The sequence below is a fragment of the Lepidochelys olivacea genome (assembly GCF_965140295.1).
Source record: "Lepidochelys olivacea isolate rLepOli2 genome assembly, chromosome: 21".
In the NCBI taxonomy this organism is placed as follows: domain Eukaryota; kingdom Metazoa; phylum Chordata; order Testudines; family Cheloniidae; genus Lepidochelys; species Lepidochelys olivacea.
Window position 1 is genome coordinate 18,002,981 of NC_140431.1, and position 17,938 is coordinate 18,020,918.

At 47.8% G+C, this 17,938-nt stretch overlaps 1 protein-coding gene across 2 annotated transcripts in view; it reads right to left on the reverse strand.

Annotated features, from left to right (window-relative positions):
* LOC311510864 (uncharacterized protein) overlaps window positions 1–17,886 on the reverse strand; it is a 72,891-nt gene extending 55,005 nt beyond the window's left edge. For both annotated transcript variants that reach the window (XM_084610918.1, XM_084610917.1), the window contains exons 1-3: window positions 17,619–17,886; window positions 4,732–4,809; window positions 3,833–4,505 (exon numbers count right to left, since the gene is read on the reverse strand). In XM_084610918.1, coding sequence (XP_084467044.1) covers window positions 3,865–4,505; window positions 4,732–4,804 — 714 coding nt within the window. In that variant the 5' untranslated portion in view covers window positions 4,805–4,809; window positions 17,619–17,886 and the 3' untranslated portion in view covers window positions 3,833–3,864. The remainder of the gene's footprint in view (window positions 1–3,832; window positions 4,506–4,731; window positions 4,810–17,618) is intronic.
* Window positions 17,887–17,938: the final 52 nt, after the last annotated feature.

Sequence of the window (17,938 nt, forward strand, 5' to 3'; positions counted from 1 at the left end):
TCTCTCAGCTTGCTCCTGGCCCTTGCTCCTGCCTCCAGTGCCTTTTTCCTGTTTCCTGCTCCTAGCTGATACTCTGGTTCTGACCCTTGGCTACTGCTTCCTGGTTCTTGGCTCCCACTTGCCACCTGGACTTTGCATTTGGCTTCTGACCCTGGCTCTGATCCTTGTCTCCTGGTTCCTGGCCCCCAATTCCAGTTTGCTCCTTGGACTTGACAACTTGGCTCCTGATTCAGGCTTTGGCCACTAGGCCTGGTCACCCCCCTCTAACCATTAGGCCAGCTTCCCATCCTGATTACTGATCGTTAGGAACAGCTGCCCATGACCCAGTCCTTAATAGTTTGAGCATTCCAAAACTGAAGAGGAGAACTCAGAGAGGGTCAAGAGGCACAGCTGCCTGCAGGTACAAATCCCATCAAGAGTAGCCCTTCCCTATCTGATCTGTTGGGTTCCCTACAGAGCCTGCAAATGCAGGCTGGCACTCTGCAGGTGCAGTGTGCAGCCCTTCAGGCTCTAGCCTCTCCTCCCTCCCTTCACGGACCTGAAGATTCCCCTTCCAGACGGGTTCGCTGGGGATTACAGCACTTTTTGTGGGTTTCTGAACCAATGCTGCCTCTTGTTCAGGATTAGACCATAGACCCCACCAGTAGACCGATGGTGGGTCTAGTCCTAAATCTCCTGGCCTGGGCCTCTCCCTTGTACAATCTAGTCCCCTTTTGGAGGAGTTCGAGAATTTTATCCAGACTATGAAAACCATCTTTGACAACCTGAATTGGACTCTCATGGTGGAGTCTGCACTTCGTGCCCTGAGACAAAGCTGCCAGTTGGTCACCAGCCATGCCCCAGAATTCCGCTGCCCACAGCTGGCACGGAATGGAAAAAGGCCATGCAGCACCATCATTTCCAGGTGATCTGGGTGAAGTAAAGGACGAACTAGTGCAGACAGAAATCCCAGCCGGTTTGGGGGTCCTGATCGAATTTAGCATTGAAATCAATAGCTGACTATGAGAATGTTATCAGGAAAAGAAGGCGGTGCCCTGACGCTACGGAGTCAAGATCACACTTGCCCAACCCCAGCCTCCAACTGACCTCATGCAACAACCAGAGCTGATGCCACTCAGCAGTACCTGGCCCTGTCTTGGTTCTGGAAAGAACCGACGATGCCTGGCAGGCCTATGTCTGTAGTGTGGCAGAGCTGGTCATTATGCCACAGGTTGCCCGGTGAAAAGTCCACCCATCTTCCAGCCAGGAAACACGGGGTCCCAGCCCTGAGTGAGGGTCTGGGATGAGAACGGTGTAATTCTCCTCATCTAGCTCACACTCCTGGCACCACTCCATGAGCACCCTGTTGGTGGCAGCACTTCACTCTACTCACCTTTGCATCCCACTCCGCTCAAGACATCCGGCCATCATGGATGTCCACCTCAAACTCCGAGTAGATTCAGGAGCATCTGGTAACTTTATTGACCTAGAATTCGCACAGCAACATCAGATGCCAACATGGGCCAAGCCCATTCCAGATCTTATCAAGGCAGTTGACAGCTCTTTCCTGTCTTCTAGCCTCATTACATGAGAAACAGTTCCTTTAGAAATAACTATCATCCATGACCACCAGAAGACTTTACAGTTGGTCTAGTCCATTCCCCCCCTTCATGGTTATTCTCAGCATCACCTGGCTAATCACTCACGATCCTCAGATTCGCTGGAGCACTAGCATGATCAAATTCACCTCCCTGCACTGTCATCAATTGTGCTGCTTCAAACTTGTTCCTGGAAAAGAGGCAACTCCCTTCTTGTACCTGTTGAATCATAGAACCATAGAATATCAGGGTTGGAACAGACCTCAGGACGTCATCTAGTCCAACCCCCTGCTCAAAGCAGGACCAATTCCCAACTAAATCATCCCAGCCAGGGCTTTCTCAAGCCTGATCTTAAAAGCCTCTAAGGAAGGAGATTCCACCACCTCCCTAGGTAACGCATTCCAGTGTTTCACCACGCTCCTAGTGAAAAAGTTTTTCTTAATATCCAACCTAAACCTAACCCCCACTGCAACTTGAGACCATTACTCCTTGTTCTGTCATCTGCTACCACTGAGAACAGTCTAGATCCATCCTCTTTGGAACCCCCTTTCAGGTAGTTGAAAGCAGCTATCAAATCCCCCCTCATTCTTCTCTTCTGAAGACTAAACATCCCCAGTTCCCTGAGCCTCTCCTCATACATCATGTGTTCCAGTCCCCTAATCATTTTTCTTGCCCTCTGCTGGACTCTTTCCAATTTTTCCATATCCTTCTTGTAGTGTGGGGCCCAAAACTGGACACAGTACTCCAGATGAGGCCTCACCAATGTCGAATAGAGGGGAACAATCACGTCCCTCGATCTGCTGGCAATGCCCCTAGTTATACATCCCAAAATGCCATTGGCCTTCTTGGCAACAAGGGCACACTGTTGACTCATATCCAACTTCTCGTCCACTGTAACCCCTAGGTCCTTTTCTGCAGAACTGCTGCCGAGCCATTCGGTCCCTAGTCTCCTGCGGAGCATGGGGTTCTTCCATCCTAAGTGCAGGACTCTACACTTGTCCTTGTTGAACCTCATCAGAATTCTTTTGGCCCAATCCTCTAATTTGTCTAGGGTCCTCTGTATCCTATCCCTACCCTCCAGCGTATCTACCTCTCCTCCCAGTTTAGTATCATCCGCAAATTTGCTGAGAGTGCAATCCACACCATCCTCCAGATCATTTATGAAGATACTGAACAAAACCGGCCCCAGGACCGATCCTTGGGGCACTCCACTTGATACCGGCTGCCAACTAGACATGGAGCCATTGATCACTACCCGTTGAGCCCTACAATCTAGCCAACTTTCTACCCACCTTATAGTGCATTCATCCAGCCCATACTTCTTTTACTTGCTGACAAGAATACTGTGGGAGACCATGTCAAAAGCTTTGCTAAAGTCAAGAAACAATACATCCACTGCTTTCCTTTCATCCACAGAACCAGTAATCTCATCATAGAAGGTGATTAGATTAATCAGGCATGACCTTCCCTTGGTGAATCATACTGCTCCCTTACATACAGTGCTACTCCCCCACCTTTTCTGCCTTGCCTGTCCTTCCTGAACAGTTTATAACCATCCATGACAGTACTCCAGTCATGTGAGTTATCCCACCAAGTCTCTGTTATTCCAAGCACATCATAATTCCTTGACATCACCAGGACCTTGAGTTCTCCCTGCTTGTTTCCAAGGCTTTGTGCATTTGTATATAGGCACTTGAAATAACCTGCTGATCGCCCCTCATATCAGGGTGATTGAAGTCTCCCATGAGAACCAGGGCCTGCGATCTAGTAACTTCTGCGAGTTGTTGGAAGAAAGCCTCGTCCACCTCATCCCCCTGGTCCGGTGGTCTATAGAAGACTCCCACCACTACATCACTCTTGGTGCTCAGACTTCTAAACTTAATCCAGAGACTCTCAGGTTTTTCTGCAGTTTCATACTTGAGCTCTGAGCAGTCATACTGCTCCCTTACATACAGTGCAACTCCCCCACCTTTTCTGCCCTTCCTGTCCTTCCTGAACAGCTTATATCCATCCATGACAGTACTCCAGTCATGTGAGTTATCCCACCAAGTCTCTGTTATTCCAATCACATCATAATTCCTTGACATCACCAGGACCTTGAGTTCTCCCTGCTTGTTTCCCAGGCTTCACACATTTGTATATAGGCACTTGAAGTAACCTGCTGATCGCCCCTCTTTCTCAGTATGAGGCAGGAGCCCTCCCCTCTCACACGCTCCTGCTCGAGCCTCCTCCCGGTATCCCACTTCCCCACTTACCTCAGGGCTTTGGTCTCCTTCCCCCGGTAAACCTAGTTTAAAGCCCTCCTTACTAGGTTAGCCAGCCTGCTTGCGAAGATGCTCTTCCCTCTCTTCGTTAGGTGGAGCCCGTCTCTGCCTAGCACTCCTCCTTCTTGGAACACCATCCCATGGTCAAAGAATCCAAAGCCTTCTCTCCGACACCACTTGCGTAGCCATTCGTTGACTTCCACGATTTGATGGTCTCTACCCAGGCCTTTTCCTTCCACGGGGAGGATGGACGAGAACACCACCTGCGCCTCAAACTCCTTTATCCTTCTTCCCAGAGCCACGTAGTCCACAGTGATCCGCTCAAGGTCATTCTTGGCAGTATCATTGGTGCCCACGTGAAGAAGCAGGAAGGGGTAGCGATCTGAGGGCTTGATGAGTCTCAGCAGTCTCTCCGTCACATCGTGAATCTTAGCTCCTGGCAAGCAGCAGACTTCTCGGTTTTCCCGGTCGGGGTGGCAGATAGATGACTCAGTCCCCCTGTGGAGAGAGTCCCCGACCACCACCACCCGCCTCCTTCTCTTGGGAGCGGTGGTCGTGGAACTCCCAACCCTAGGACAGTGGATCTCATGCCTTCCAATCGATGGAGTCTCCTTCTGCTCCCTTCCCCCAGACGTAACATCTGGTCCACTCTCCGCATTAGTACCTGTGGAGAGAACATGAAAACGGTTACTTACCTGTATCTGCCCTGCTGGTACATGGATGTTCCCCTTTTTTCTTCTGGAGGTCACATGCTGCCAAATTTCTTCACCGTCCCCCTGTCCCCGCTGCGCAGCCTGCTCTGAATCTTCAGAACCTTGTGCCTGTAGAAGCCTATCCTGACATCCATCCAGGAAATCTTCAGTTTCTCTTATACAATGCAGGGTCGATACCTGTTGCTCCGGACCTTGAACCTTCTCTTCCAGTATGGAGACCAGCTTGCACTTTGTACAGACAAAGTCGCATCTGTCCTGTGGAAGAAAAACAAACATAACACATCCAGTGCAGGTCACAACAGCTGAACAAGCCCCATCTATATTACCTTCCTTCTACGACCTTCCTCAGGAGTTGTAGTAATTACTCAGAGAATCCGGCAAGATGTAGGCCTCAGTGAGCTCTCCCCAGGCGAACTCCCAGGCAAACTCCTTTTGTTAGCTACTCTGCTGTTCGCTGCTCAGCTGGTTCGCAACTGACTGGCTTTTTATGCAGTCAGGCCCACTTAAGGCTCACCAACACAGCGTCCCTTGTCAAGGCAGGCCAAGAGAGGTCAGAGGGGGCCTTGCTGTTCTCATCCAGACCCCACCAACTGTTACAGCTATACATGCAAAATACCAAGATCTGTCCAATGTCTTTGACAAGGGGAAGGCCACTATCTTGCTGCTTCATCAGCCCTACAGCTGCCCTATAGATCAGATAGGTCAGAGCAGAAATATCATTTGGATGTATTTATTCCCTTTCAGAACCAGAACTTCAGACTCTTATAGACTACTTACAAGACAGCCAGGGCAAAGGGTTCAACTGCCCCTCCAAGGCCCCAGACGGAGCTCCGATTTTCTTCGTCACCAAGAAAGACAGTTCCCTACATTTGTGGTTTGACTAGCAAGCTCTAAATGAGATAACCATCTGAAACCATTACCCCTTGCCTCTTATCAACAAACTTTTAAAAAGGTTTTGCTCTGAAGATGGTCACTAAACTAGACCTGCACAGGGCCTTGTTTGGATTAGGCGGAAGATGAGTAAAAGAATGCATTGCACATCTGTTATGGCTATTTTGAATATACTGTGATGGTGTTTGGGCTATGTAACACCCCCGCTATGTTCCAACATTCTGTAAATAACATTTTCAGGGATACATTGGACCATTTTGTTGTCATTTACGTAGACGACATCCTAGTCATCTCTGAGAACTGGACCCAGCATGCATGCCACATTCTAGAAAGATTATATCAGAATTTATATGCCAAATTAGAAAAATGTGAATTTGACTGGAACACAGTTTCTGGGTTACACAGTCTCCCCAGAGAGACTAACCATGGACCTGCGTAAGGTCTCTGTCATCACAGTGGGCCACTCTAAGGGATGTCCAGGGGCTTATCAATGTTTCCCAGTGCTTTAGCTAAGAGTTCTTCCACCTGGTAACCTCCCAAATAGTCCTCCTCGAAAAGCGAGGTCAGTTTGTCTGGTCCATGGACAGTGAACACACATTCAATCAGCTAAAAAAAAGCTTTCCTTTCTTCTCCCATCTTTGTCCATCCAAAACCCACCCTTATATTTACCGTGGAACCCAATGCCTCTGATTTTGCCCTTGGTGTGGTACTAGTGCAACAAAACCCTCCCAACAACTAAACCCACCTGTGCACCTTCTTCTCCCATCAGCTGAACCCAGGAGAAAGGAACTACAGCATATGCGACAAGGAGCTATTAGTCATTATGAGGAAGTGGGACTGTTCTTAATGTTTCCTCTGAATATTGTGGGGGTGCCTCAGTTTCCCCTATGCAGTTCTTAAGTGTCTAGATGGTGGAGTAAGGGTGTATGATCATTGCAGAGCCCTAGATAGCAGGTGTGTGCAGGGGTCTGGACACAGAGAATGGCCAACACCCTGTTTCCTGGCAACTGATGGCGTTGGCCCTTCCCCCCTGCAAGGTGAGAGCTAAAGGGTTGGAGAACAAAGGAATCAGGTGACCTCCTGGCCCCGGGAAAGGGACAAAGCCCAGAGGAGGAGGGGCTGGAGGGAGTTTCAGTTTGGGGCTGGCTGGGACATGGAGTGAAGTGCAGATGTGGTTGTCTGGCTCACTGGCCCCCAAAATGGACCCAGCTGAGGGGTCCTGTTCTCTGCACCTACAAGCTCTGTGTTAGACCATGTTCCTGTCGTCTAGTAAACCTCTGTTTTACTGGCTGGCTGAGAGTCACGTCTGACTGCGGAGTTGGGGTGCAGGACCCTCTGGCTTCCCCAGGAGCCCCGCCTGAGCGGACTCGCTTTTGGGAAGCGCACGGAAGGCCAGAGGATGCTGAATGCTCCGAGGTCAGACCCAGGAAGGTGGAAGTTGTGGGAGCTTTGTGTCCTGAAGACAGGCTGCTTACAGAAAGGAGACTTCCCCAGAGTCCTGACTGGCTTCATGGGGAGCAGTTCCAGAGCATCGCCCAAGAAAGGAACTACAGCATATACGACAAGGAGCTATTAGTCATCCAGGCCACTTCTGAAGAATTGCACCATCTCTTAGAAGGGGCCAGATTCCTAGTCCAGGTCCTCACAGACCACAAAATCTTGAAGTATTTCTGCACAGTCCGACATCTCAATCAGCTCCAAATCTGACGGTCCCTATTCTTTTCTTGCTTCAATTTCGTTGTCACCTACTGCCCTGGAATGCAAAACGTGAAAGTCGATGCACTCTCCCATAAAGATGAATACCACATTTCGGGTCCTGAGCCACTGTCTATCATCCTAAGGCCATCAAATTTCTTCCACGGAATGGTGAGTAACCTCTTGCTATACTCCATATGGGCCCAACTGCTTCAAGACCCTTACACTAATTGTCTCCAGAGAACCCTAGAAATCTCTAACACCCAGACAGGCAACATGTTCCAACTAAGGAACAGGATGCTTTACCAGCAAGGATACCTTTACATTCTGGAAGGGCCCTCCAGGCTCTTTATCCTGAAATTCTGACATGACTCACTGCTCACTGGTCATTTCAAACAGTTCTAGACATATAATCTTATTTCTCACCACCTTTGGTGGCCTAGTCTTTGTTCCGACATCCAGTGATATGTGGCCTCTTGCAACCTTTGTTCTCAGATGAAGACCCCATGCTTGAAACATGGGCTACCATCTCTCTACAAAAGCAGCAAAGAGTCCTGTGGCACCTTATAGACTAACAAATGTATTGGAGCACAAGCTTTCGTGGGTGAATACCCACTTCGTCAGATGTATGTAGTGGAAATTCCCAGAGGCAGGTATAAATATGCAAGCAAGAATCAGGTTAGGGATGACGAGGTTAGTTCAATCAGGGAGGATGAGGTCCTCTTCTAGCAGCTGAGGTGTGAACACCAAGGGAGGAGAAACTGCTTTTGTAGTTGGCCCGTCACAGTCTTTGTTTCATCCTGAGCTGATGGTGTCCAATTTGCAAATGAACTGAAGCTCAGCCATTTCTCTTTGAAGCCTGGTCCTGAAGTTTTTTTGCTGCAGGATGGCTACCTTTAAATCTGCTACTGTGTGTCCAGGGAGATTGAAGTGTTCTCCTACAGGTTTTTGTATATTGCCATTCGTAATATCTGATTTGTGACCATTTATCCTTTTATCTAGAGACTGTCCAGTTTGGCCGAGGTACATGGCAGAGGGGCATTGCTGCCACATGATGGCATAGATTACATTACGTGCAGGTGAATGAACTGGTGTTGGTGTGGCTGATCTGGTTAGGTCCCGTGATGGTGTCGCTGGTGTAGATATGTGGGCAGAGTTGGCATCGAGGTTTGTTGCGTGGATTGGTTCCTGAGTTAGAGTTACTGTGGTGCAGTGTGTCGTTGCTGGTGAGAATATGCTTCAGGTTGGCGGGTTGTCTGTGGGCGAGGACTGGCCTGCCTCCCAAGGCCTGTGAAAGTGAGGAATTGTTGTCTACAAAAGCAGTTTCTCCTCCCTTGGTGTTCACACCTCAGCTGCTAGAAGAGGGCCTCATCCTCCCTGACTGAACTAACCTCGTTATCCCTAGCCTGATTCTTGCTTGCATATTTATACCTGCCTCTGGGAATTTCCACTACATGCATCTGACGAAGTGGGCATTCACCCATGAAAGCTTATGCTCCAATACGTCTGTTAGTCCATAAGGTGCCACACGACTCTTTGCCGCTTTTACAGATCCAGACTAACCCAGCTACCCCTCTGATACTTGACATCTCTCTACAGTTCATTGTGAAGCTTCCCTGATCTCAAGGCTGCTCAGTCATTCTGATAGCTGGCGACTTCCTCACAAAGAGGCCCATTTTATCCCTTGCCATTCCATACCTACTGCCCAGGAAACAGCCAGCCTCTTTCAAGAGCATATATTTTCGTCCGCCTGGTCTGCCTACTGGCGTTGTCTGAGACTGCAGGCCACAATTTACCTCCCGGTTTTGGCAAGCCTTTCTTGAGCTTCTTGACATAGAGTCCCCCACCTCATCCTCCTACTACCCACAGACCAACAGACAAACTGAGAGTCATCCATGTCCTGAAGCAATACCTCTGTTGCTTTATCAATAATCACCAGCATGACTGGTGCCCCTTGTAGTAGAGAGAGAGCCTGAAACATGGGCCTGGTGCATGGCCTGACGTCTGAACCAATGTCAGCAGAAGTTATACTATGAGCAATAGTCAGGCCCTGTCAAAATCAGATGCTCCCCTGCAAGCCAGTCCCCGGCACACGGACTTGTATTGCTAAAACACCCTGGATGGTGTAAACACATTCCAGCAGGCCAGCCCAAGAACATCCCAACCCAGCACACGATAAAATGGTTTGACAGAAGTGACGAATAGGGATATTTTGTCTGAAACATCAGAAGGAAAGTACAAGGGGAGGTAACAAACATGTCATGAAACGCGTTCGGAAATTCGTAAGTTGTTTATCCCAGATCGTTTGTCTCAGTCTATAAATGTTGGGATCCCACGCCTTAACCCTTCGTCCAGCTGAGGGGGCAGTGGAAAGTCCCGCCGCTGACTGAGCTGGTCCATTGTCCCGGATATACATATGTTGGTGTACCTGTGACTATTGAGCATTCGCACTGTGCTTCATCGGCAATAAACCTGTCCGGGTGCCTTCACTACTAAACCAAGTCTTGTGGTCTTACTGGGCAGTTTGATTGGAGCCTGCTGTATGGGCTATTTGGCCAGAGCCAGTGCAGCATGCAGAGAAAACACACGCACGCAGCCAAACGTATGATGATACCCCCTAATCACAACTGCAGAGTCACGCAGAACAACGCTACTCATGCCTCACTGCAGCAAAATCCTTTCTTCCCCAATTATGGGTTTCATCCCTGTTTCCACCCAGACTTCCCTGTGGATTCTCCAGTACCTGCAGCATCAGATAGAGTTGCACACTTACTATAGGTACAACATGAACTCCAAAGGCTCCTGTGTGATGGAATACACCCCAGTGTTTACACAGTGCACACTATTGTAATAATCTTTGTACAAGATATACCTTGTAAGGTATCATTTGAAAACTCATAATTTGCTGTTCAGTATTGTCCTAGTAAAATATGCATGGCAACATTGTCTGTGAAGTTATAAGATTCCCCTATATGATGTTTGTGACACTACACCCCATATTTTTCATAATGATATTATTATGCTATGATTATAGCATAATTATAGTGTACTTTATGCAAAATAAGTCATGTGGGGTGTCATTGGAAAACTTACGATTTGCTGAATATGATTATCCTATTTGTATGCATGTATCATTTTGGTATCATAGAATCATAGAATATCAGGGTTGGAAGGAACCTCAGGAGGTCATCTAGTCCAACCCCCTGCTCAAAGCAGGACCAATCCCCAACTAAATCATCCCAGCCAGGGCTTTCTCAAGCCTGACCTTAAAAGCCTCTAAGGAAGGAGATTCCACCACCTCCCTAGGTAACGCATTCCAGTGCTTCACCACCCTCCTAGTGAAAAAGTTTTTCCTAATATCCAACCTAAATTTCCCCCACTGCAACTTGAGACCATTGCTCCTTGTTCTGTCATCTGGTACTACTGAGAACAGTCTAGATCCATCCTCTTTGGAATCCCCTTTCACATAGTTAAAGCAGCTATCAAATCTCCCCTCATTCTTCTCTTCCACAGACTAAACAATCCCAGTTTCCTCGGCCTCTCCTCATAAGTCATGTGTTCCAGTCCCCTAATCATTTTTGTTGCCCTCTGCTGGATGCTTTCCAATTTTTCCATATCCTTCTTGTAGTGTGGGGCCCAAAACTAGACACAGGACTCCAGATGAGGCCTCACCAATGTCGAATAGAGGGGAACGATCACGTCCCTCTATCTGCTGGCAATGCCCCTACTTATACAGCCCAAAATGCAGGGGTGAAAATAAGTCGAGTGACTTACCGGTACACTGGGGCCACCCTGGAAGGGGTGAGCCTAGGGTGAAAGGGACGGGGCTGAGGGGGTCAGAGGCCCCCTGACTGCTGGGAGACCCAGGCCCTTTAAATTGCTTCTTCGGGAAGCCAGGCTGCCACAGTACGGTGGACCAGCTCTTGCTGGTACACCGTACTAGGGCTTACTGGCTTACTTTCACCTCTGCCAAAATGCCATTGGCCTTCTTGGTAACGAGGGCACACTGTTGACTCATATCCAGCTTCTCGTCCACTGTAACCCCTAGGTCCTTTTCTGCAGAACTGCTGCCGAGCCATTCGGTCCTTAGTCTCTAGCGGTGCATGGGATTCTTCCGTCCTAAGTGCAAGACTCTGCACTTGTCCTTGTTGAACCTCATCAGATTTCTTTTGGCCCAATCCTCCAATTTGTCTAGGTCCCTCTGTATCCTATCCCTACCTGCCACCGTATCTACCACTCTTCCTAGTTTAGTATCATCCGCAAATTTGCTGAGAGTGCAATCCACACCATCCTCCAGATCATTTATGAAGATATTGAACAAAACCAGCCCCAGGACCGACCCCTGGGGCACTCCACTTGATACCGGCTGCCAACTAGACATGGAGCCATTGATCACTAACATGGAGCCATTGATCACTGAAGTATCTGAAATTATAAATACTGATTATGTATCTGTACTTCAAATGTAGTTACACCTGGGTAACACCCACTAGACAAGATGCTTTCAGTCTAGATAGGTGGTGGGGAAGGGCCTATCCAGGATAATGGGCCATTAGAAAAACCAATAGGCCTTAGGAGAAGCTTATCCCCCACCTTGTGAGCCTTCCTGAGAACACTACAGACAGCCTGTAGGGAATAGCTGCTATGACTCTACAAGGACATGGGACCAGGCCACATGATGCTGAACTCCATCTTGGGATATCACTATTTTTCCAAAAACCGGTCTGGGAACCAAGCTTTGAAACAAAGGGTTCCTGCCATATGCAAAAGCTATATAAGGCAAGGAGTGACATCATCAAGGTTCTTCACTGACTCCCCACCCAAAGAAACTCTTGGAAACACCTGAGAAATGAAGACTGATCTGGGGGAAGTGCTGGACCCAGGCTGAAGGGATTTCTAGCCTGTGAATGAAGACTTGAGAAAACCAAGCTGTAAAGCTAATGCAGCTTATGCCTTAAGAATCTGCAGCTTGCTTGTTTCATTTCTCAGGATGAGAATCTGCTAACTCATATCCAAACTATTTAGTATATTAAGCTTAGTTTGTGTTTTTTGTTTATTTGCTAAGTAATGTGCTTTGATCTGTTTGATATCCCTTATAACCACTTAAAAACTATCTTTTGTAGTTAATACACTTGTTTTTGTTTTAATCTAAACCAGTGAGCTTTGACTGGAGTGCTTGGGGGAAATCTCAACTTCGTTACCAGAAGTGTACATTGTTCTCTTCACACTGAGGGAGAGGCGGAACAGGTATTAAATTCATATACTGGCCAGATTTGACCAGGACAGGACAGTACTGCTGTGGGGTCCTAGGCTGGGAAACTGGTGGTTAGAGAGCCTGCATGTAACTGCAGCTGGGTGTATCCCTACTGGTCCCTATGAATGATGGTGAAAGTGCAGGCTGGAGGGCTTTGCAGCTTGTCACAGCAGTACAGTGTGAGAGGGAGCCCAGGCTGTTGGGTCAGGGGGCTCAGTGGTACCCCAGTTCCAGGTGGCACCCCGGGGGAACCCATCACAATGTTATTAACACTTATTCCAAACCCCACAGTTCTGCCGAGGCAGAAGTCCGGTCTGTCCTAAAGAAAGGAAGGAATATTTACTTGCTTTAATTTGCATTTAAGCAGGAAACAAGGTCATCAAGCAGGGAGGGAAAACAAAGGAAGTTCCAACAGGTGAAAAACAACAACAGGGATATCCTTCCACATAGATATTCTGTCTTCTGGATCTCAGCTGGAAATGTTTTTCAAGAAGAGGATTGAAACTATAAAAAGGAGGGACAATGCTCTCCTCCCACCCTCCCCCAGGACCACTCTCTCCCTACCCATTGCATTTTCTGCACCCAGAAGACAAAAGGAAACAGCTATTGGACATTGCAGGAAGGGTCCTGACCTGAAAAGTTTAGTCAGTAACCTTGCTGGAAGCATGTGGTGAGAGAGTTTGCTAAGCTAGTTTCTTAAGTAGATACTAGTATACGTTTTATCTTTATTTTTCTTGTAACCATTTCTGATTTTTATGCCTCATTACTTATACTCGCTTAATCTATTTCTTTGTAGTTAATAAACTTGTTTTACTGTTTGATCTAATCCAGTGTGTTTAAATTGAAGTATCTGGGTAACTATTCAAGGTAATAAACTGGCATATTATTCCCTCAAAGGAATAAAAGTTTCAGTTTATTTGTACTGTCCAGGTGATGGCTGAGCTCAGAATTGTAAAGGAGGCAGCTATACAAAAACAAACCTTTCCTATGGTATTTTTAACTCTTGTCTGAAGAAGGGATGAAAATTCATGGCAGGTGGGTGCTGGGGGAGTTCTAAAGTTTTTTAGGGGTGCAGGGGTTTAATTAGCAATTCAGATCTTATCTACTTTGGAGCTCCCTGGGTGTCCATAGGACTAGTAAGATCACAAGAGACTGAAATCACAAGACACTGGAAATAGCAAGAGCAAGGGTTATTAGATTTCATGGAGTCTAAGGCCAGATCATATAGTCTGATCTCCTGTATATCACAGGCCATTACATTTCACCCAGTTACCCCTGTACTGAGCCCAGTGTCTTGGGTTAGACTAAAGCATTTCAATCTTCAGGAGATTAAACTATTGTGATCACAGGTAGAGACCAGGAGAAACCAAGGTGCCACGGATGCTGAAGTTGCCTGCAATGGCAGGGAATTAATTAGGGGAATATACCCAGATGATCCCAGCAGGTGATTCATGCCCCACACTCCAGAAGAAGGTGAAAAATCCCCTAGGTCCCTGCCAGTCTGACCTGGAGTAAAATTGCTTCAAAACGCCAAATCTGGCAACCAGTGTGACCCTGAGCATGAGAGCAAGACACACTGACCTATCATCTAAGAAAGGATTCTCTGTACCTCTTCAGAGCAGTGGTCCACTCCACTTGGTGTCCCATCTCCAGCAGTGGCTAATTGCTATTGCTTAAGAGGAAGGTGGGGAAAATGATCCAGAATACATTTAATCAATTGTGCATTATGGGGAAAAAAATCTTTCCTGATCTTTGCAAGTGACTTGCTGAAGCCCTGAAGCATGAAACTTGACTCTAGTCTGTGTTTTAATCATAGAATATTAGAGTTAGAAGGGACCTCCAGAGGTCATCTAGTCCAACCCCCTACTCAAAGCAGGACCAATCCCCAATTTTTGCCCCAGATCCCTAAATGGCCCCCTCAAGGATTGAACTCACAACCCTTGGTTTAGGAAGCCAAAGCTCAAACCACTGAGCTATCCCTCCCCACACATGTTGCATGTGTTATAAGCACGCTGAGGACAGTGCAGGCAAACCTCTTTTCCCCAAACCCTTGAAGGAAGGGAACGAATAGGGGAATCCATAGTTACAGATTCCAGAATGGATCACCACAACCACTCTGTGACATTCTGTATCTTGGAGGAGTGCCCTGTAAGCCCCATATTCCTCATTTATGTATGCTTGTGATCTTACCTTACAAGGCATGCTTTAAATGCATTAGGAGAAAGGTTATGATCTGCTGAAAGTCATTTCTCTATCCATATATGTGTATCATTAATGCATATGAAGTTATGAGAACTGGATTGTATGGTTGTCACTAAAACATACTGTAAATTGGGGATTTAGCCAGATATTAGCTCCCCAGAGGCAACAGCAAGAAACGTAACCAATGCCTGGGCGGGGTGTCAAACAACTTATCAACAGCCATTGTCCACCAAGGGAGCTACAATTCAATGACTCACCTGCATAAGGCCACACCAGGGGAATTGCTCAACCTTGCCTGGAGACTCAGCAATGCCCCCCAGACATGCCTGGACTTGTGTTCTACAAGCACATGGACTGAGGATATAAAACAGAACAGAGCAGGCCCATGCGGGGCCTTTCTCCTTCACCCATCTACACTGCAAGCAACAAGGACACTCTGAAGACTCCAACTGAGTGGACTGGCCCAAGTTTCAAGAGTGAAATCTGTATATTAAGGACTGCTATATCCAGTGGGGTGAGAAAAACTGCTTAATCTAGATGTTGCCCAGTCTAACAGGGTTGAGAGTTTAGACTGAGTGTTTATATTTTGTTTTATTTTGGTAACTAACTCTGACTTTTTGCCTATCACTTAATATCACCTAAAATCTATCTTTTGTAGTCAATAAATTTGTTTAACTGTTTATCTTTACCAGTGAGTTTGACTGAAGTGTTTGGTAAATCTGCTCAGGTTTTGCAAAGACTGGTGTATATCCACTTTCCATTGATGAGGTGGTGAACCAATTAATAAATTTTCACTGCTCGTGCAAGGAGCTGTGGGGATTTGGCTGATGCCTTTCCCTGTGTGATTCATGAGTGGCTCTGGGAGCATTCATGCAATCTAGCTGGATGTGGGGCTCCACATGTGGTTGTGCTGAGTGATCACGGTACCTGGAGAGGTTTGTTGCTGGTCACTAGTAAGGCATGGTGAGAGACAGCCCAGGCTGGAGAGAGTTAAGGGAGCACAGTCCCAGGCTGCACCCTAGGGATCCTGTCACACATCCATCCCAACCCCATAAACGCAGGCTGTAGAATTTCTCCCAGAAATTGGTTTAAAGCCTGTCTTTTGTAAAGATATCTGAATTTGGCTTGAAGACTCCAAAGCAGGGGTTCTCAAACTGGGGGTCAGGACCCCTCAGGGGTCACAAGGTTATTACATGGGGGGTCATGAACTGGCAGGCTCTACTCCAAACCCTGCTTTGCCTCCAGCATTTATAATGGTGTTAAATATATAACAAAAGTATTTTTAATTTATAAAGGGGGGGGGGAATCACACTCTGTGGCTTGCTATGTGAAAGGAGGCACCAGTACAAATTTTGAGAACCACTGTGCCAAGGGATGGTGAGTCCACCCCCCTCAAAAGGCTTCAGAGCCCAGCTCTAGCCCAAGCTGCAACTTCAAAACACTGTTGATACAGTTATTTGTAGAGTGCTAACACAAACCCCACTAACTTAAGTCTGTCAACCACGGGCTAGGAGGTTCACTCCCAATCACTCAAAATGCTGTCTAGAAATCTCCTTATTCTCCACACTCCGGATCATTTTTGTGGCCTTCTTTTGAAGTCTCTCCAGTATTTCCATGTCTTTATTGAAATACAGACACTAGAACTGGACCCAGTATTCCAGTAAAAAGGAGGACTTGTGGCACCTTAGAGACTCACAAATTTATTTGAGCATAAGCTTTCGTGAGCTACAGCTCACTTCATCGGCTGCATCCAGTAGTGATACAAATGCTGTGTATCAAGGCAAGAGCATTTCTGTACTTTTGCTTCATATTCTCCTTTTTGATACATCCAAGGATTACATTAGCCCATTATTAGCCCTTTTAGTGACAGCATTGTAGTGACAGCTTATGCTGAGGCAATTATCTACAAAGGATCTTACAGTCAACCCAGGTGATTGCTTTCCAAGACAGTTTCCCATCCTGCATAGGTATACCTCTGTGTAGATATAACCTTCATTCTTTAGTTCACAGAAATATTGCCTTGCATTGGGCTGCATTAAAACACATTTTGTTCCATTATGACCTTTCAACCAGGTGATTCTAATCACTCTGTAACAGCAGCCTGCTCTCCTCATTATTTGCTACCTCACCAGTCTTTGTGTCATCTGCACACTTAAGGAGCACAGATTTAAAATCTAGCTAGTTGATAAAATTATTGACTAGCATTGGACCAAAAAGGAGGACTTGTGGCACCTTATAGACTAACCAATTTATTTGAGCATCAGCTTTCCTGAGCTACAGCTCACTTCATCGGATGCATACCGTGGAAAACCCAGAAGATGTTTTTATACACACAAACCACAAAAAAAATGGGTGTTTATCACTACAAAAGGTTTTCTCTCCCCCCACCCCACTCTCCTGCTGGTAATAGCTTATGTAAACTGACCACTCTCCTTACAATGTGTCTGATAATCAAGGTGGGCCATTTCCAGCACAAATCCAGGGTTTAACAAGAACATCTGAGGAACGGCGGGGGGAGGAAGAAAGGCAAAACTCTTTCCCACTGAAAAATTCGCTGACATCGTTACATTCCTGCAAAATGTTTCAATTTCAACAAAGTGTCATCTTCTGACGGAAGGCTCTGCCATCGTAATTTTTCAACCAGCTTTACAGAGAGAGTCCTGCAGACCCAGGGACATCGGCAGGCACCGGGCGCAGAGATCCGTGGATCACTTCTGTGGATCGCGGCTGGGAGCAGACACAAACCTTGTGTCTGGGCGGGGCTCTATGTATTTAAACAATACTAGCAAAGGGATTGTTACTGAAAACAAGATGCCCCGATGCTTCGAGCAGGGGGTGGGACTAGATGACCTCCCCAGGTCCCTTCCAAGCCCGGTAGGCTACGATTCTATGCCAGAATCCCGAGCACATCGACCCGCTTCGCCCGTCGGACCCACCCTCCCGGAGGGCTCCGACTCAAGGCGGAACAAAAGCCAGGCCGGTCTCCCTCGCCCACCGACCCCGACTGGGGGGGTTCCCTCACCCGCCGCCTCCCGCTCCGGTTCCCTGCGGGCAGGTCGCAGCTGGCGCCGGAGCGGGGGCTTCTAGCGGCGGCTGTTTCGCCCGCGGAAGGAGAGTTTCGCTTCCCGCAGCGCGGCAGGGAACGATGCGCCGCCCCGCGCCGCCGGCCGCTTCCCTCAGCTCCGGCCTGTGCGCTCGGCCGAGGGCGCGCGGCCGGGCGCGGGCCGAGTCTCCCCTGTGGGGCGCGCACTCGGCGGCTGGCGGAGCGCCCGGCGCGTCAGCAGAGCCAGCAGCGGGGCCGCGGCCCAGCGGGAGGCGCCGCGGGAGCGCGCGCAGGCGGCC